We start from the raw sequence: 21,638 nt of genomic DNA on the forward strand, positions 1-21,638 counted from the left end.
AATCTTTACACAGGAACAACAGCCAAAGCAAAGCCAAATTATGTACTGAGTGGTAAGGTTCTTGGAGAATGAGTGGAAAAAGTAATACATTAATTAATATTTGAGAGCAGTATGATAAAAGTTTACCTGTAAATTTATTAAAGGTGGTAAATGTGTGTATTTAAGGGAATTGTTCCAATACACAGACTGTGGAAGCTGCTTTTCACTCTAGTAATGCAGAGACTTTGTAGAATTTGGTATGTGAAAGTATTCATATATGTGAAAAATTATATCAAAAACTAGTGTTTTAGGAGCAAAATTAAAGGGAACATTCTAAACATGAAACTTAATGTTGATTACAAACACTATTGGAGTCGAGACAAAACTGATTACCAATTACTGTAACAAGCATAAATGAAAAAGGTGACAGACAAATCAACTATGCTTAAAATGTTCAGATGGCTCCTTTTCAATGGAAAATTATCCCACTACTCAATATCAAACAGAATTATTGTAAATGCTGTCAGTGGTGTGTACAGAAATTCTGAAACAGGCAATTTCATTCTTTTTGAAAGAGTTAATGAATGCCTGCAGAAAACATTTCGATTATGGTTTAGTTTAGTAGTTGTGATCCCCACAGTGTAGTCCCTAATGGGCATATGAGTACTTTGGAAACATTGCTTTGGACTTCAGTAATGTCATCTTTTAATAAACCATTCACAGCATTGTAAGGACATACTACTGTCAAGCAGGGAGAACATTTATCAATGTCTAATATCATGTGCATTTTGTGTAAGCAAGAAAAGATGATGGGAAAGAACACTTATTTTGTTTTACTGTTCTCAGATTGAAAAGATGCCTAAGTAAATCCAGAGCCCAAGTAAGCAATAATCTTATTCTTTTCTACCCACGTCTAACAACTTAGCCCATGAACTAGTGGATCGTTTCCTTACTTCTTTAATTAATTTTCTTTTATAGAAACAAGATTCAATAACCACTCACAGCTTCCCACATTGGTCAGTTAGCCTGTTCAATTGGTCAATCTACAGTTCATGTTCCTGAACTGAGAGACAGACACTGTCTTTCATTGACTTCTCTGTTGTCCACCCCTGCAGCTGGGCGGTCAGCACAGTGGATTGTTAAGCAAAGGGGCCTGGTTTTGATTCCTGGCTGAGATTTTCTCCACTTGGGGACTGGGTGCAGTGTTGTCCTTAACGTATGTGCTATCAGAAATGACTACCCACGTCTAACAACTTAGCCCATGAACTAGTGGATCGTTTCCTTGCTTCTTTAATTAATTTTCTTTTATAGAAACAAGGTTCAATAACCACTCACAGCTTCCCACATTGGTCAGTTAGCCTGTTCAATTGGTCAATCTACAGTTCATGTTCCTGAACTGAGAGACAGACACTGTCTTTCATTGACTTCTCTGTTGTCCACCTCTGCAGCTGTGCGGTCAGCACAGTGGATTGTTAAGCAAAGGGGCCTGGGTTTGATTCCTGGCTGAAATTTTCTCCACTTGGGGACTGGGTGCTGTGTTGTCCTTAACGTATGTGCTATCAGAAATGACTCTGAACTACTGAGATGGTAAAAAAAAGCGTGTTGAAATTTATACTTAAACAACAATGTTGACAATTAACTCATCAATTGTACTATCACCTGTTCCATAGTGTACCTGTTCATTTCTTCTCTTTACAGCCTGAACACTTTCAAAACTGTGACATCCTATGCTAACTCTCATGTGCTTCTTATTAATTATAGTTACTGACTACATTTTAATACATCACCTTTCAGTTCTGATCTTTTATTTTGCTGCTTCCTTTTTTTCTAAGGTTCATGAGTAAAATAAAAAGTAAGCGGAAAAGAATTATTCAGTTTGTCTCCTGATAAATGAGATTTCATCATGGAAGGTTTAATGCAAATAATGTAAAACCTGGCAACCAACATTAACAGGATCATCATGGAAAATATTAATCATAAATAAGATTATAGCACAAAAATGTTTGGCGTATTTGTTGTACAAGATTTCTGCTGTCGAGTGTGTAGGGTAACTAATATCAACAACCGTTTAACTACAAAAGAATTATTTTTTTCAAAACTAACCTCCTCTTCACTGCAGTCAGGTCGTTGTTCTGCTATCACACATATTCGTTCATCCCGTAACACTCTGATACTGAAGACAGCGATACGACCACGGTAAATAAATTTCATTGGTTCTACAGCCAGCACTGTTGCAATAATATCATCTGCATTATGTTTTCTTCCTGTCACTGTCATCAAGCCATCTCGAGAACCACAGACAAACACAAGACCACCCTTGGAAACAGAAAGGGAACATTCATTAAATCATATTAGGCTTGAAAAATCCAAAAATACTGTAAGCTAAACTTATCCTCAAAAATATAGCTCCACAACTTGCACTTATTAGAAGTATAATGATAATTAAAACTTATATATTTGATGGAAACTCATTTACTAGCAATACAAGACTTACAAAGTTAATGGACATTAAGGGTTTTCATCATATTTTGTCGCATTTTTAAGGAAGTATATAAAAAATATTAACTCTCTTCTGCCTGAATATGGCATATTTACCAGTTTTTGCTTGTGAAGACTGCTTTGTGTGTATAATAATTTATTAAATTTAAAATGATACTCTGTATTAATGTTAATTAAACAAAATGTGAATTCCTGTTATCTCACATGAGGAATTGATAAATATTGTCTATAGATGACATAAAATCATTATAAAAGACCGTGATCATTATCACACATCAAAGTAATTGTCCACCTTGATTGCTATTACTGTCAGAGGTTGGTGGAGAGGAGCCTCTTGTAGCTGTATGTGTAGCTACAGGAGACATGCAGCAGACCTTGGCAGTTAATGAGCCTAAATCAGTTGCAAATTCTAATAGAAAGAAGAAGGTTCTGCCGCTAGGTAGTTCACAAGGCAGAGGTGTAACTCAGCAGTCGCAGCAAATGTTGGGGAGTGAGTACCAGGTCACCAGCATTGTGAAGCCTAGTGCAGGGCTGGTTCAGGTGATATAACACAGGGAAGTCATGTAGGAATTTTATGGAAGAGGATCAGGTAGTAATTGTGGGTGGAACTGGGAACAGTCTTGATAGGGACAGGGAGTATGATGTAGGTGGTGACCTGTAAGATAGCTATTCAAACTGGTGGCACAAATGCGCACTTCGTGCAGCTGTTTCAGCATCATGATCGGCCTCACCTCAATGTTGCTGTTAGGGGTGTTAACATGGGGCTTGAGAAGGCACTGGTGGCAAAGGGCATGGCTCACATTGCAGTGGTGTCTGTCGAGTCATCAATAGATCGTGTTTCACTAGGCATGGCTTTTGCCTGAATAGGTATGGGAAGGAGAGGTGGGCAAAGCTTATAGCTGCCAGTGCAGTGGGTGGTGGTGGGATCACTCATAGGAAAACTCCTTAAGTGGTTGGTGTTAAAGCGACACCTTTTTTAGACTGAAGTCATCTGATAGGTATCTCTGCTTAAAGTAAGTCTCTCAAACAAAGGAACCTCCTTCAAAAGAGGTCAGATATCCAACTAATGAAGGAATTAGCATATTTCAACAAAATATAAGAGGTATTAGAGATAAAGTTAGTGAATTGCTTATAGACATTAACTCTGACATTATTGGTATGTTGGAGCACCACCTAAATAATCCGACAATTCAGAGGTTTCCTTCGCTACGATACAAATTAGTTGGCTGTTTTTCAAGGAGTTCTTTGGAGAGTGTGGGAGTGTCCATGCACATAAAAAACAGTATTCCATTGGAGTCTGTAGACTTACCAAAGCATTGCACTAAATAGGCATTTGAATGTTTGAAAGGAGCAGTTGAATTTAGTGAAACTAAACTTCTAATTGTTGTTATTTATAGGTCCCCTAATTCTGACTTCAGAGCATTTCTGCTCAAGCTAGAGAGCGTTCCTGGACCACTTTCTAGGAAATATCAAAAATTAGTTGTATGTAGTGACTTAAATATTAATTTTGCATGTGGTTGTGCAAGAAAAAGGATGTCAGAAAATCTAAATTCATATGATCTGATGCAGACTGTATTTTATCCAACCAGGGTGCAGTGGAACAGCAAGCACTGCCACTGACAACACTTTTATTCATTCTTCATTACTACTTGGGAATTCTGTTAGTAGAAGTGTGAACGACCTTTCAGACCATGATGCACAAATTTTAACACTAAAAGGCTTTTGTACTCAAAAAAATGTTATATATAATTGCAAAATATGCAGAAAAGGTAATCGAATGGCAATAGAGAACTTTTTAAACATTGTTAAGGAACAAGAGTGGCAGGCCGATGACACAGATGACAAATATAATGCTTTCCTTAACACATTTCTCGAGCTCTTTGAAAGTTGCTTTCCATTAGAATGTTCTAAACAGGGTACCAGCAGTAAAAGGCTGCCTGGGTGGCTGAATAGCAGGAAAAGGATAGCGTGTGGAACAAAGTGAGAATTATATCAAAATGTAGTCACAATAGAGCTACAGTAGCCCATTACAAACAATACTGTAAAGTGCTTAAAAATGGTATAGGAAGGCAAAGAGTTTGCAGTACACAAACAGAATAGCTAATTAACAGAATAAAATTAAAATCATATGGTCAGTTGTGAAGGAAGTGCCTGGTCAGCAGCACAAGGTCAACGATATAAGGCCAGTATGTAGTAAAAATATTTCTGCTACTGGTAAGTCAGATATATGTACAGTATTTAACAATCACTTTCTGAACATTACTGGTGAATTAAATAAAAACTTAGTTTCTGAAGGGAATCATACAACCCTCCTGGAAAATACTTTTCCAAGACTGATATCTGAATTACTCCTTTGTGATACTGACAAGGAGGAGACTGAGTCAACAATTAAATCACTGAAAACTAAGGGCTCTGATAGATGTGATGAAGTATCTAATAGAATAGTAAAGTACTGCACATTTTAGCCTCGTACTTAGCCATATTTGTAATTTTTCTTTTAGGAATGGTCAATATCCTGAATGATTCAAATACTCGGTAGTAGAGCCGCTTTATAAAAAGAAAGAAAGGGATAATGTAGACAAGTTTAGACTTATTTTTATGCCTTAGTGTTGCTAAAGGTACTGAAAAGGTTGGGAATGTAAGGGTAACTGATCATTTTAGGTGTTTGAGTGTGTTGATCAAAAAATATTGCTCCAGAAGTTGGACCATTATGCAATATGGGGAGTAGTTCACAACTGATTCACCTCTTACTTTAATAACAAACAGCAAAAGGTGATTCTCCACAGTACTGAGAATTGCTCTAGACTGGGGTCCGAATAGGGCAGTTCTCTGGGGGGTGCCCCAGGAATCAGTGCTGGGGCCACTCCTGTTCCTTATTTATATAAATGATGTGCCCTCTAATATTACAGGTGACTAAAATATTTCTGTTTGCTGATGATGCATGACATTAGCATGGTAGCACAGGATGTTGTGAGCAATGTTGACACTGGCTTGATGGTGAAGAATGTTGTGTGCAATGTTGGGACTGTTCCAAACAGTGCAGTACAAGACAGAAGTTCACAGCTTGCAGAAAATTAACTAACACTAAATCATAGTAAGGCTCACTTTTTACATTTTCTAACACAGAATTCAACAAAGCCTGACATTTTAATTTCACAGAATGGGCACACAATTGGTGAAACTGAACAGTTCAAATCCCTACTTGTTCAGATAGATAGTAAACTGTCATGGAAAGCCCATGTTCAAGAGCTTTTTCAAAGACTTAACACTGCCATTTTTATTCTCAGAACAGTATCTGAACTAAGTGGTAGTTTTGCATGAAAAGTAGTCTACTCTGCTTATTTTCACTTGCTTATGACATATGGTATTATATTTTGGGGTAATTCTTCCCATTCTCAAAAGGTATTTTTGTCTCAGAAACGGACAATAAATGGTGTAAGTTCACGAACCTGTTGTCAACCCCACTTTATTAGTCTGGATATTCTGACAGTGGCCTAAAATATACACCAAAATTCTTTACCATGGATTTTTTGTTAACAATATTAGCTTTTTGCCACAAATTGGCAGCCTTCACACAGTTAATACCAGGCAGATAAGGAAATGCAATCCAAATGCAACTCTTGTGCAGAAAAGTGTGTAGCAGACTGCATGATCCATTTTCAGTAAACCACCACAAGAATTCAAAAATCTAATCAGTAATCCAAACGCTTTCAAATCTAAAGTGAAGAGTTGCCTCAAGGAACACTCTTTCTATTCTGTCAAGGAGTTCCTTGAAAAATTAATCTCATTCTTGTGTTGTATTGGTGACTGTGTTCACAGAAATTTATGGCGTTTTTGGATTCATGAACATTTTATTTTATCTGTTATTACTTTTCTGTTGTAATTTCATGTACTGACATGTTCCATGATTTGCTCCTCAATTTGGTCCTATGGAACTAGATGTGTAAAATAATAAAAACCTTATTTAAAAAAATAAAAATAAATAAATAAAATAAAATTATGCCTTCACACATTTCGGCCACAGCTATCATCACAATCTGTCAGATAAACAGAACAAATGAGAAATAATATATCTACAGTAAATACAGTAATACATTTTATGGAAACAAAATGTAAACGTACCACATTTAAAAGCTCTACACACTGTATCTCTTCAGATGTACAATTGTACCAAGCCTAATGCTGTTCAGTGAGTCAGCCTGACTTAAATAATGCCCTGTGGCTGTTAGAGTGCATGAAAAGGAATAGGAATTATCAAAGTTAATTTATTAACATCTACCAATTAAGCCTACAGTATTTTTAAAAAATGTATGCTAAAACTTGTTATTCTTTTACTCTCATGAAATGACTGTATGCTTAATTTGTAAAGATTAACTAAAATTTAACAATGACAGTTCCTATTGCTTGTAATGCCACCTGATGGCCACAGAGCATTATTTAAAGCACGATGCTTCACAGAACAGCCTTAGTCACATGATACCTTAGTTTCTCCTTGCACATACAACACTCAAATAACTTATGGGAAAGCAGCCGGGTGCCGTCATCGACAACCACCAGTATTTCGACAAGAGAATACCCTGCTATTTTCAGGGCAGGGTGTGCACCTGTTGAAATATCAGGGGTTGTTGACAATGTCACCCAGCTACTTTTCTGTAAGTCATTTGAGCCTTAGTCATGGTACACCTGTACGTGTAAACTGAAGAAGTACAGTGTTTCAAGTTTTTAAACGTGGAATGCCTACATTTTGTTTCTATAAAATGCATTGCTACAATTATTGTATAGGTATTGATTTTCATTTTTCTGTTAATCTGACAGATTCTGATGATGGCTGTGGCTAAAAAGCATTGAGGTATACTTTTTAAAAAGTAAGATATACTAATGATCAAAACAGATAATTACTTTTGCACTGAAATTATTACTTACGCTTGTCAAAAACTTATAACTGGGTGGAACAGCAGGTGCTGTGCACTTGCAGCAGCCAGTTAAACATAAAGGAAGGAAGAAAGAAGGAGGAGGAGGAGGAGGAGGAGGAGGGGGAGGAGGAGGAGTTGGTGGCAGGGAGGGATCACAAGCGGTCAGGAATGCACCGACATGTACTACTGTAGCTAGAAGGTTGGAAGATGCCCGAAACAAAGAAAGGTATCACAGTCAAATATCTAATACACAAAATATTAATATAAATTTAAAAATAAATTAAAAAACATCTCTTTCCATTCTGCCTTCTTGTTCAGAGGTATACAAAAAGTTGATAAAGACAAGCAGGAAGGAAGAAGAGGGTGAAATTTAAATGCAGTCTAAACAAACTGGCCAAATAGTAACACATTGTATACCAGATGAACACCCAAATGACCTTCTTCAATTCTTTGTTATTTTATTACAATGAATAATAGATTGCACAGGGATATTTAAATTTACTTAAGTTCAAGTTTATTGTTACCAATTACTGTGACTGGTAACAGTAAACTTGTTGTTTCATTTGATGTCAGTAACAGTCACGATAAAGCTTAACCTAAAATGTTCGCATTTAAAGTTACTTAAGTTCATTTAGTGTTATTGAATTATTGTTCAGTTTTCAGGTTTAGTTTTGTTTCTTATTGCATAGTAATTCTGTATCGAGTCTTGCTGTGTACAGCCTACCGTTTATCAAATTGGAATGAAGAACGTATCACACAAACCCACATAATTAGAGTTTTGTCTGAGCCACATTTTCTTGTTCATGATGCCATCTTTTGGCTGGCATCAAAATCTAACACAAAAGGAGTTCACTTACTAAACACTTGGTTAATATCGGTAATTTATGTGGGTTTCACGTGTAACCAGCTTTTCGTTTGTATTTTGATATGATTTACTAGTTTTTAAGCCACTGCAGCCTCATCATCAGACAGAGGTGTCACAGGTGCCAGGTTGCTGGCAGAAACAAAAGAAATTAATTAATAAAATGTTTAAGAAGTGGAAAGACCATTATTACGATTTAAGGTACTTACATTACAAAGCATTGTAGAACATGACAAATTCATTCTGACAATACACATTTTGCAGCTTTTATTTTCAAACTCTCTCTCTCTCTCTCTCTCTCTCTTTCTCAGTGAGTGTGTGTGTGTGTGTGTGTGTGTGTGTGTGTGTGTGTGTATGTAACTGCACTTTGTTTCACACTATAACACTGAATGTAAGTATAATGAATACAAATATGGAGATAATGCACTTCACTGCATCACGTCCTTTTCACCTGAGATGCATTACATTACAGAACAAAGATTTACAGGCATAGATAATGAATGCAAGTGAACACTGTAAGCTGCAGGTACGTTCACACATAAAAAAATATATGTAATATGGACCAAAACATCACACAGAAGACAATCAAATAGAATTAAACATTCAGTACATAATTCAAAAGTGAATGAACTGAAAGTGTGTACAATAGAGCTGTTATTCATTTGGCAATGGCAATGTAAAATAATAAAGAGCAACAGTGTAACATAGTAGTTACATGAATAAGAGAATAATAATTTATGTACAATGATGAATCTATCTTATTATTGCCTTTTATGAAGGTGTTTTGGTGCCAAGATGTCTTTGAAAGTCTAGATGAAAGAGTTCTGTATTCAGTTTATTCGTACAGGATTTTTTAAAGTTATTTTAGATCGTGAATGTATATCTCAAATTGTTTGAGGAGATCCAGCTGTAATTCTTTGTCAGCAATATATGAAACAGAAAAGTTTTCATTGATATTACCAACAGAGTGTTCACAATGACTTAAAGCTGGACTTAAGTTTTTGATTTTTCACTGTTTGTCCTGCACAGAATCAAGAACAGCAGCAAAAGAATTTATACATTAGATTCTAGATACCACTGTCCAGTGGATTTATAATTGTCAAAAATTTCACTTTGTAATTTACTGTCTATATGCAAGGATATTTTTATATTATGTGGTCTGAAAAAATTTGCAAGTTTGTATAACACTTCACCAAGGAACTGAAAACTGGCAAATGACTAAGGCATTTATGAGAGGGGGATTGTATGTATTATTCTAAGCTATACAGCTGATAGAGTATCGACAGCAATAGATAGATTCATACCGCATAAGTTAATAAGAGACGGGACTGATCCACCATAGTAGATAAAACACGTCAGAACACTGTTCCAGAAGCAACGAAAAAAGCATGCCAAATTCAGAAGAACGCAAAATCCCCAAGACTAGCTAAGTTTGATGGAAGCTCAAAATTTAGTGTGGATGTCAATGCGAGATGCTTTTAATTGTTTCCACAATGAAACACTGTCTCAAAATGTGGTAGAAAACCCAAAGAGATTCTGGTCGTATGTTAAGTACACCAGTGGCAAAAAACAGTCAATATCGTCACTGCGTGATAGTGGCAGAAATGTTACCGACGATGGTGCCACTAAAGCAGAGTTACAAGATACAGTTTTCTGTAATGCCTTCATGAAACAAGACAAAGTAAATATTCCAGAATTCAAAACCAGAACAGCTGTAAGCGTGACTGACATAAAGGTAGATATCTTAGGTGTTGCGAAACAACTCAAATCACTTAAGAAAGGTAAGTCTTCCAGCCCAGATGGTGTACCCATCAGGTTCCTTTCAAAGTATGCAGTCACAATAGCACTTTTCTTAGTAACCATATACAACCACTCACTTGACGAAAGGTCTGTTCCTAAAGACTGGAAAGTAGCACAGGTCACACCTATATTCAAGAAAGGCAATAGGAGTAACCCATTGAATTACAGACCCATAATATCACTGACCTCAATTTGCAGTAGAATTTCGGAGCGTACACTGTACTGTAACATTATGAATCACCTTGAAGAAAATGACTTATTGGTACATAAGCAACACGGATTCAGAAAATATCATTCTTGTGCAACGCAGCTAGTTTTTTAGTCCCATGAAGTAATGAGTGCTGTCGACAAGGGATCAGATCGATTCCATATTCCTAGATTTCCAGAAAGCTTTTGATACCATTCCTCACAAACGACTATTAATCAAATTGCGTATATATGGAGTGTCGTCCCAGTTGTGTGACTGGATTCGTGATTTCCTCTCAGAGAGGTCACAGTTCGTGGTGGTGGACGGTAAATCATCGAGTAGAACAGAAATGATCTCTGGCGCTCCGCAAGGTAGTGTCATAGGCCCTCTGCTGTCCCTGATTTACATAAATGACCTAGGTGATAATCTGAGCAACCCCCTTAGAATGTTTGCACATAACGCTGTAATTCACCGTCTAGTAAAATCATCAGACAATCAATTCCAATTACAAAATGATCTAGAGAGAATTTCCGTATGGTGTGATAAGTGGCAATTGGTACTAAACAAAGAAAAGTGTGAGGTCATCCACATGGGTACTAAAAGAAATCCGATAAATTCTGGGTATACGATAAATGGCACAAATCTAAGGGCTGTCAATTTGACTAAATACCTAGGAATTACAATTACGAGCAACTTACATTGGAAAGACCACATAGATAATATTGTGGGGAAGACGAAACAAAAACTGTGCTTTGTTGGCAGAACACTTAGAAGAGCAGCCTTACACTCGTCCATCCTCTGCTGTAATACTGCTGCACGGTTTGGGATCCTTACCAGGTAGGATTGATGGAGGACATCGAAAAAGTGCAAAGAAGGGCAGCTCGTTTCGTGTTATCGCGCAATAGGTGTGAGAGTGTCACTGATATATGCAAGTTGGGGTGGCAGTCACTGAAACAAAGGCAGTTTTCTTTGCGACGAGATCTATTTACGAAATTTCAACCACCAACTTTCTCTTTTGAATGTGAAAATATTTTGTTGACACCCACCTACGTTGGGAGAAATGATCATCAAAATAAAATAAAAGAAATCACAGCTTGAACAGAAAGATTTAGGTGTTCCTTTTTCTGACGTGCCTTTCGAGAGTGGAATGGTAGAGAAGTAGTATCAAAATGGTTCGATGAACCCTCTGCTAGGCACTTCAGTGTGAATTGCAGAGTAACCATGTAGATGTAGATGTAACTAGTATTTAAATATGTTCGTTTTATTACATGTATCTGCTTCAATGTTGGGAATGTGGAGTAAACAGTTCGAAGAAGAACTGACTTGAAGAAACAAATTTTATGTTTCATCGGGTGGCATAAGGTGTTCATCCACAAGTGAACTTGTTTTCAATAAAGAAGCACCATATGATACACAATGATTTAAATCCACTGTCCAATCACATTAATGTGACCACCTGTTAAAAACCTGAATAACCACCTTCTGCAGTACAGACGGCTGCAAGACGTGTGGGAAGAGTGTCTGCGAGATTCTGGAAGGTACCGACAGCGATGTGAAACCTTGTTGTTTCCCATGCCGTAGCCATCCCAGTTGAAGACCCATTACCCAAACAGCTCCATCGAGGTGATACCACAGATTCATCTGTAAACGCCACCTGTCACCACTCAGTGTATGTCCAGTAGTGGCACTAGTAAGCAAATTCCCTATTTTGTTGCCAATAAACAACAGTCAGCATGGCTACAAGAACCAGACACCTGCTGTAGGAACTCACAAGCCACAACATTCATTGAATGGTCATTGAGCAGACACTACTGGTAACCCTTTGTTTCATATGGACAATCAGTTGCTCAACAGTGCAGCTCTATTCATCCATACACATCTCCTCAACCTTCATTCACCCTGTCATCTATGGCCTTGTAGTGCATAACAGTTGTCTTGGGGCCAGCTTTGGATAGCACCATTTTGCCATGCACCGTTTACTTTAACCAAGGTGGCACACCAACAGTTTACAAACTTTGTCGTCTCAGAAATGGTACCACCATTGCCCCAAAATCCAATGATTATGCCAATTTAGACATAAGATAAACTGCTCTGTTTCCACATTATTATAATGGCTCCACTTTTTTCTATGTCCCCCTGACACACTTTACATACCATCCACTGCCAGTGCTGCCACCTACCATCTGTAAGTGGTTATTGCAGGTTGACATCGATCATAGGCAAGGTCACATTATTGAGACTGGATCTTGTATTATACATAACTACAATAATTATTTAGTTTCCAGTGCCTTTATCGTCTTATTTTTCTTTTTCGAAAAAATGTGATTAAATGGGTACAACCAAATAATTCATAGTTGTATTCACTTGGAAACATAATGGCAATTCAAATTTCACATTTACTGTAGCTGCAGCTTGTTTACATATAGGTTACCACCAGAAACTCATTTATTACTCCATTTAACAGGAGCAAAGCACTTTAAGGTCCTGGAGAGTATGTCGATTAAACCAATGCAGTATGTTTTCAGTTCAAGCACTAGCGAACTTAGAAATACACCACATCCTTACCATTTGTCAAAGCAAATGCATATTTCATTGAAACAAGTCAAAGTACCAATGTAACTAAAATAAAGAAAACATATTTCTCATGTCAAACACAGAATGTTTCAGAAGTGAAATGGTTAATACAAGGAATGGATACATACAGGCCCAAGAAATCCAAGAAGGCCACTCCGAACATATTCGGCTTCCCCAATCGGCTTGCTGTCACTGTGGAGAGGCTGCACTCTGAACGTGCTGTTCGTCAGACCTTGCAGTCCCCAGTACTGGCTGCCAGTTGCACTTGAATTCACACAAATCTCACCTACTTCATCAGTCTTACACAGGTACGATGGTCCATCCATTTTCACAACCACAATCACACCTGTACAAAAGTTTTTCTTTTTAATGCATTACAGTTTACAAGAATGCAATGAATAAAATGAAAAGTTACTAGCTTAAAATTTAAGTTTTGAAAGTTTATAATGACAATATTGTATGTGTTACTTAATTTGTAATATACACAGTAAGCTTTATAAAAGATAAAAGAAAATCTTTTGAGCATATGTTATGTGAGGATGGAATGAAGGAAGCTTAGGATTTAACACACTGTCAACACAGAGGTCATCAGAGATGGGAGCACGAAGATTATTTTATAGCCACTACTTGCAACAAAATTGTGTCTTACACAAGACCTCTCTCATATGCTGGTCTCCTAGTGACTTGTGAGGTCACCCTGACTGAAGGCCACAGCCTGGTTCAATGGTTTCAGACTACCCGTCACTGGTCCCTGTTAAATTTTCACATTCACAGCCAGTGCATGTCATCACTGAGGCTTCTCATTTACTTGCAGGTGGACAGACCAGCATGTGCCCATGAGCTCGAATGCCTCAGAGCCTGGATCCATGGGACTATCACCATCTGCAATGAGTCCATGATTTACTCCATGGCCTCTATCCATGGACTCATTTGACAGTGCCTTCAGCACCATCCTGGTCAGCAGGCGATTTCTCCTATCATGGGGTAACTTGTGCAACTCCTGTCACGTGTCATCCTGATAGGTCCTTCTGCAGTGATGCCCATGGATCCTGATGTGCCATCTTCCCTGGTGGCACCTCCCCTATACCATGTAAAGTCTATGATTTTTTCCTTTGGTTATAGTTGTTAGTGTGGAAGAGGATGTAGTGGCACCAACTATAGAAACCAATTAACTGGCACAACATTACTATCTATCATTGTTGTGCTACTAGTCAGATGGTGCTCATCCACAGGCGAGCCCTCTGATGGGCAAACAGTATCTTTTATTCATCTCTCTTGCTGCAAATAAACTGTTATTTTTTATTAGAGTACTCTGTCTTCTATAAAATATTACATGGTCACAAAGACATTCCCAAGTACTGATAATATATCGAGTTTTGATAAGTTGTGTCCTTATGATAAGCAGTGGCGTGCATTTCCTGCAACTGTAAATGCTTTTCAGAAATTTGAAAGAACTGTTTGATCAATCTAAAATGCATGTGTTACTAACTAAGCATGAAAATGAAAAACTGGATGTCCATCTATTGCTCTGAATTTGATGCTAAAGAAAACTGCTTTCACAGTTATTACATTTACTCTTTGAGACACGACTGTGACATCATTAGTAATTCAGTAACTTTTGGCTCACCCTAAATGCTACCATTTCTTTTGGTTGTGATCTTAATTACCTGCACCTCAGAGACTGAATGTAATAGCTGTGAAAAATGAAAGGAGAAGCACAATCAGTTGTTGCTGGCTTAAAAATTCACAAAAACTCCCAGAGAAAATAATTGAGCACATAAGTCATGAAACTGTAAGGTACAGAGAGTATAAAGTCATGAAAACTCCTTACAAAACAACAAAAAAGGGTAGCTGGCATCAGCAATAAAGGCATCATTTCAACAGTGTCCACTGATTTTGGCTGATGGGTGCTTTTTATCTTTCATCTCTGGTTTTTTAAGATGGTGGCTGTAGTTCTGGCCACAGAAGGGCCTATGGGGGCTTGGCTGATCACCATGTTGCCCATCAGCCAGTGGAATTATATGCATGTGGCATAGAGGAATGGGAATCACCACACAGCATTCCCAGATGTGGAGACATGAATTGGGAGGAGGTAACAGGACAGAAGAAGGGGGAAACCAGTCCACCTTCTGAGAAATAAAGCACTGGTATTATTAGCCTGGCCAGTACTATGTTGGAGCAAACACACACACACACACACACACACACACACACACACACACACACACACACAGACACACACACACCCCTCCTTTGTGAATGTCCATAATCTACACCCAAACTGTCTCTGCTATATTGTCTTCCCACATCTATACCATTTTTCTACTTGCCTTTGTTACGCTTCCATGCTCCCTCCTCACACACTGCTGCCATCCGAATTTTACACTTTTCCTTTTTCACCACATGTGATGACAACTTTTGCATGATCAAATATCCTCAGGTTACAAAACTATCTTATTTGTCCCAGCACAGTTTCTTCTGTCCTTTTCACTCCCTGAACTCACACTATATTATCCACTTCCCCTTACAACAACCCAACACTTTCACTTGCCCCTTCCCTGAATCATTTCCCATTTCCTAATACCACCCATACCCTAATGGATCCCTGCTCCATCCTTCTGCTCCAGTTCAGAAAAGTATTCCTTTCCATGGCTAAAACCCAGTCCTGCATCCTACACCTTAAATGCTGTCTAAACAATGGAATCCCCTCCTAGCGACCTAACCATAAAAATCTCTTTCTCTGGATCCCACCCCTCATTTCACAACCACCACCACCACCACCACCACTGCCTTCTCCTCCTTTTCAGATTGTGACAGCCCTATCCCTCAAAAACCTGGTACTGCAGAAACATCTCTCCCAGGCACAAGCATCCAAGAACTACCTCTACTCTCTCAGCAAGCAGACTTGGCAAGATACTGTTACTGTGCAATCCTGATTACATACACATCTTCAAAAGAAAAACTCTTGCACTGCAACACTTGGAGGAGCATTCCAGGTACCACCTCCATGAAATGTCCAACATGTTGACATCCTACTCCCACTTTGTGGCACCACCTTCAATCAACACCCATCCTACTCACATCCTCGCCAACCCCCTCATAGCATCCAGAACCTGCCTAGCTGACTTCTTCAATTTACCATATCCTCCAAAACTCCCTCCCAACACCCCACAAAACATTGTTGTTAACGTTTCTACCAAAACCCTCAGTACCATAGAAGTTCCAATTCTATCCAAAGGCCTCAGCTTCAGCTCTCTGCCAAAGTTTAACCACGTTGGAACTGTCAAAGCCAACCTAATCCCAACATTGAACATTGCTTTTATCATTTCACACCACCATCCAACAGTGACATTCCTCTCCTCCCACCTAAATGCCCTCCCCCCCCCCCCCCCCCCCCCATCACCTTCCAGGAATTCCGAACAGCCAACATGGCCTCACCATCCTTTCCAAGGCCTCTTCCTAAGAACACTAACATTTGAACAGAAGAAAGGACAGCCATACACAAACTCAAAACAGATCACAAGCATCTTCCCTGCAGACAAAGGCTCTGCCACTGTCATAATGAGTCACAGTGATTATCTGACAGAAGGCCTCTGCTGACTGTCTGAATCCTCCATTTAAAAGCTCTGTCATAGTGATCCCATCCCAGGAATCCAACATAACCTCCTTACTGAAATCCGTAGGCCCTTCCCAGAATCTCTCCCCTGAGTCCACCTCCTTTCTCACTACAACAATATCCCACAGACCTGCCTTCTACATGCTCACCAGAATCCACAAACCCAACAGTCTTGGAGGCCCCCCTACAGCTGGCTATTGTGTCCCCACTGAATGACACCTTAGCAACTATATCCGGACCCACAACTACTATTCCTTTGACAGGATGGTATACAGACAAATCCATGTCGCAGCCACGGGCACCCACATGGCATCCTCCTATATCAGCCTTTTTATAGGCTATCTACAGGAAAACGTCCAAGCCCCCCAAAACTCCGAACCCCTAACCTGGTTCAAGTTCATTGTGATATTGTCTTGATCTGGACTCAGAGCCAAAACACCCAACCTCTGTTTCTTCATGCCCTCATCATCATCATCCCTCCCATCCACTTCACTTCACTTCACTTCACTTCACTTCACTTCACCTGGTCCCCCACTGTCCAATGTGCCACCTTCCTGGATGTTGTTGACCTCCTACTCTATGATGGCTCCATCCACACCTCTGTCCACATTAAACCCACTAACCACCAACAGTACCTGCATTTTGCAGCTGTCATCGTTTCCACACCAAAAAATTCCTCCCATACAAGCCTTGCCATTTGTGGATGGCGTAAGCCCCCTGCAGTGATGAGAACTCCCATTACCAGCATGCTGGAGGTCTCATGGAGGCATCAGAGTCAGGCAATACCCACCAAATCTAGTCCATGAACAGATTTCCTGAGCCATACACCATATCCTCACACACCCTTAAACCCTCCCACCACCTCCTTGGATCAGCTAGACAGAAGCACACCCCTAACATCCAGTACCACCCTGTAATTGAGCAACTGAACCATATCCTTCACAGGGTCTTTCATTCTGCCCTGAAATGAGGGATGTCCCATCCAAAATCCTTCCCACCCTTCCTAAAGTGGTGTTCTGTCACCCACCCAACCTACACAACATCCTAGTCCATCCTTATGCCAATCCCAGTTCCAGCCTATGAAGGCAACCATGTCATATACCAACTTTGCTGCAAAAACTGCACAGCTTTCCGCGTCAGTATGACTACCAACCAGCTGTCCACCAGGAGGAATGTCACTGCCAAACTGTTGCTATAAACAAAGTTCAGCACCCAGTGGCACAACATGCACCAGAGCACAAAACGCGGCTTAAAACAACATGCTCATTTTGAATGGCTGCTTGACAACCCAGACCAACTGGATCCTTCCACCAATCACTAGCTTCTCTGTACTACACAGATGGGAGCTATCCTGCTAACACATCCTCTGCTCCTATAATCATCCTGGCCTCAATCTCAGGTAACCCACTGTCCTGCATCCTCTGCCTAACAGTTTCTCTTTCCTCCACCTTTTCACCACCTCCTAATTCACGTCCCCACATCACCTTCAGAATATGGCACCCCCCCCCCCCCCCCATCGGCCCCAACAATAGTGGCTTACATGTCTAGCCCATATTCCTGCCACCCCTCCCTCCCATGTTCCTAGCAGGCAAACCAACTGCCTCCCTCCAAGACACTAGCCACCCACCTTTAGTCCCCCTCCCTGCATCTTTCTCCCTCTACCCACCACGCCCAACACTACCCCCACCAGAACCAGTCCACCTGCCAAGAAACGAAGCACTGGCACTGTTAATCCAGCCACAACCTTGTAGTGGCAGTGGCGTGCATGTACCTGAATGCTTCGGTATTTTACTCTGGCTCATCAAAGGAGAACTCTGAAAACAAGCAAGTTTTCTTTCTTTTGTATGAGGCTATTGACAACTCAATGCTTCTGCTTTTTGAGTGAGTAGCTTCCTTTAATCCAAAAGTGTTTACATTCTGCAAGAACTTTCCTGTAACATTTGTAGCTATAGAGACATGGTTATAATGTTACACTGCTACTTTCTGTTATGGTACTGACAGATCTGCACAATACACAAAGGGTATCTGTTATTTTGATTGAAACCGATTTATGCAAATACGACCTCAAAAACTGTCAACAACAAAAAAATAGTTAAAACGTATTTATACTCACTGCCAGGCATGACCTGACCACAGTCTTGCAACGTCAAAGAGGTCAGTGAATTTTCTTGATCAACACGAACGACGCCATAACTGAGACCCGACATTGACAAAACTCCTCTACCAGTAGCATTTACTCCAGCTCTGCCAGGTCTGTAAATGTCACAGAACATTTTAATTGCAGTGTTTTATAACAATAGCATGTGCAAAAATCATTCCTAGTTTTATTTTGTTCAGATTTCTTAACTAACATTTAAAAATGAAGATGATTAAAAACTACTCTTAATATTGATAAGTAATTATTATGATAAATTGCAACAAATAGCTGCAATACATAATTATTAAGATAAATTTAAAGGAAGAACTGACAGTATTATTATCACAAAAAACTGATAAATTAAAAGACAAAACTAGCTTTTGAGCAAAAATTAAAATTACATGACAGTAAATAGCCCCTGTAGTTATTTTTTAAACTAACATTTATGCTATAATTTTCCCCTAACTTTTTATATTTGAGGCTTGTTCACGACTTCTGCAAATAAACAGGATCATGAAATTTTTGGGGTATTTTTAATTTGACTTTGACACAATTAACTTTGAAAAGTGAATTATTAATATCCATGTTTTAGTGGTTTAGCTCTATTCAGCACAATCTAGGGCATATCTGTTATATTGGGAATTTTGTTCGATTTGTATCATATAAACACTTATATATTTCCACTGGGACAATTTGTTGGGACAAGATTAGACTTTCTTTTGTTCCAATAACATTCTTTTCCCAGTTTCTGACAAATTCCACATTTAGCATCCACTAAAACTGCTTGTTTTCACTGTAACTTAAAAAATTAAACAGTTATGGTAAAGGAGGTATCTATATGTAGGAACAAACATCTTCACTGGTCCATCATTTGAAGAAGACGAAGTTCTGTTTGAAATGATTTCACCGAGGCTCTGAATTGTACACTATATAGTGTAACTCCCGTACTAAGTATTTATTCAAGAAAACCTTTGCTCTTTCTTGTGCAGTTCTACTTTATATCCTTCATTTCTTAACACATAGTGTCTAACTTAAAAGAACATTTCTCTTTACTCGTTGTCTCATTTTATCACCGCCCCCCCCCCCCTCAACCCCACCCCCCGGCTCACGATGCTTCAGTTTATCTGGTGTTCATAATATATATAATACCACTGCTGCTGATTTTTTAATCTTTGTTTTAGCCTGTGTACACACAAATAAACTCTAGTTGTGTAATGATACATAACTGATGTATAATTAATAACTCACAATAAAAGAAATGGGACTGCTAAAATAACTAAAGAACTATTTTTATGGTGTATTAGTGCACAACTAGTTTCTTATCTTGAAATGTGTCCGTAAGCTGTGACAAATGTTGTCACATTTGACATACTCTGTGGCAGTGAATGACTAGTTCACTACATGCATGTTCATGGTTATTGCAAGAAGGCAAAAAAAAAAACATCAGAGATCCTACGTCATCTCATAGAAAATAATGAGTACATATGTTTGACAGTGGGAGGAACAAATGTGAGAAGCAATTTTCTCAGTGTGTGGAGGAACATGCATGTAGTGAACTGCTCATCAACTGCCACTGAGTTGAACAAATTTAATAAAGCCTGTAAAGGGTAAATGCTCAGTTGAAGTAGCAAAACAGCTACACAATAACCTGTTATGATAAGTAGTTCCTTATATATAAAAACAAAGATGAGGCAACAGTCTGTTGCGAAAGCTTGAATTTTGTGTGTGTGTTTGTGTTTGTTTGTGTGTCTATCGACCTGCCAGCGCTTTTGTTCGGTAAGTCACCTTATCTTTGTTTTTATATATAATTTTTCCCACGTGGAATGTTTCCTTCCATTATATAAGTAGTTCCTTACTAATATAAGCAATCATTTCTTTGGTGATTAGGATATAGTTTCAGAAACCCATTTCATGCTGTTAACGTACTTATATAAAAAAAGTTATGGTGTATGCTGAAGGTTTTCCAGCTGGGATTACGAGCTACGGTATATGTGTAAAGGACTGAAAGAATGCAGTTACATAATTAAACCTAACTATACCACTTCTCAACCTGTGACTTCTGCTGGTAATCAGTTTTTCTTTTTAGCTTTAGAAGGCCTACCCAGTTTCTCAATTTTTTTATGACACAGTTATGGCCTCAAGTTTAAATTTAAAGTTATCTTCCTTTTTCTGTAAATCATATCCAACAAACCAAGGTAATAAAGATAAACAGACCCTTCCTAAAATGCAGTTTTGACACAAATATAAAGCCCACCACTGAGAAAAAGCAGATATTGAAGTAAATTTTATTTTCCAAATTTAACAAATAATCAAAATGAACAAACCATTCCTGTCTTTACCCCATTTTCTTTTACTGATAGCAACTGTATGTCAGGATTTAAAACTTCTTTCTATACATCTCTAAAATGAACCCATTTTAATTAGAATACAAACAATTACAATCAGTAATAACACTAAACCAAACAAATGAAAAGATATTCATAGATTAATATGCACATTCAGTCATAGATTGCCATAAATTGCCTATGTCTTAGAATTATTAACAACACACATGAATACATATTCATAGCATCTATTCACAGATGATGCAGTCAAGTTTCTGGAGTTACTCACCTTCGCACAGACACTGTGAGGCATTCACTGGAGCTAGCACATGGGCAGATGGCATCAGGACGAAGGCCTTTGGCTTGGAAGACACCAAGAAACTGGTCACACGAGGAGAGCGACCATGGGTTTGCCCCATCTGCTACTAACAGCAACCTGAGTGATGACAAGCTCACTTCTTTATGGTCTTTCGTCGCTAACAAGCCCCAGTGCAGGTCCCGAGATTTTACAACTGCAACACTTGCTGTGAACATTTTTGTACAAATGAATGACAGAAGAACACAGAAAGTGTTATACAGGAAGATTATGTTTTAATTTAATATTCAGCTTTAGAAACAGGATTTCAGTTGCCTCTTGTTTCGATATTGTTTGATTGGAATCACTAATGAAAACGTGAAGTGTTTAGACTTATGTGCAGAAGACCGTGAAATGAAAACTATCAAACCTTTTTATTTAATATGTTCACA

General features: G+C 38.6%; 1 protein-coding gene across 1 annotated transcript in view; it reads right to left on the minus strand.

Annotated features, from left to right (window-relative positions):
- The window catches only part of LOC124593688 (disco-interacting protein 2 homolog C), a 624,780-nt gene that overhangs the window by 60,267 nt on the left and 542,875 nt on the right, over positions 1-21,638 (minus strand). The window contains exons 12-15 of the mRNA XM_047131994.1: positions 21,181-21,415; positions 18,544-18,683; positions 12,943-13,160; positions 2,083-2,295 (exon numbers count right to left, since the gene is read on the minus strand). Coding sequence (XP_046987950.1) covers positions 2,083-2,295; positions 12,943-13,160; positions 18,544-18,683; positions 21,181-21,415 — 806 coding nt within the window. The remainder of the gene's footprint in view (positions 1-2,082; positions 2,296-12,942; positions 13,161-18,543; positions 18,684-21,180; positions 21,416-21,638) is intronic.

This window comes from Schistocerca americana, chromosome 1 (assembly GCF_021461395.2).
Source record: "Schistocerca americana isolate TAMUIC-IGC-003095 chromosome 1, iqSchAmer2.1, whole genome shotgun sequence".
Taxonomy (NCBI): domain Eukaryota; kingdom Metazoa; phylum Arthropoda; class Insecta; order Orthoptera; family Acrididae; genus Schistocerca; species Schistocerca americana.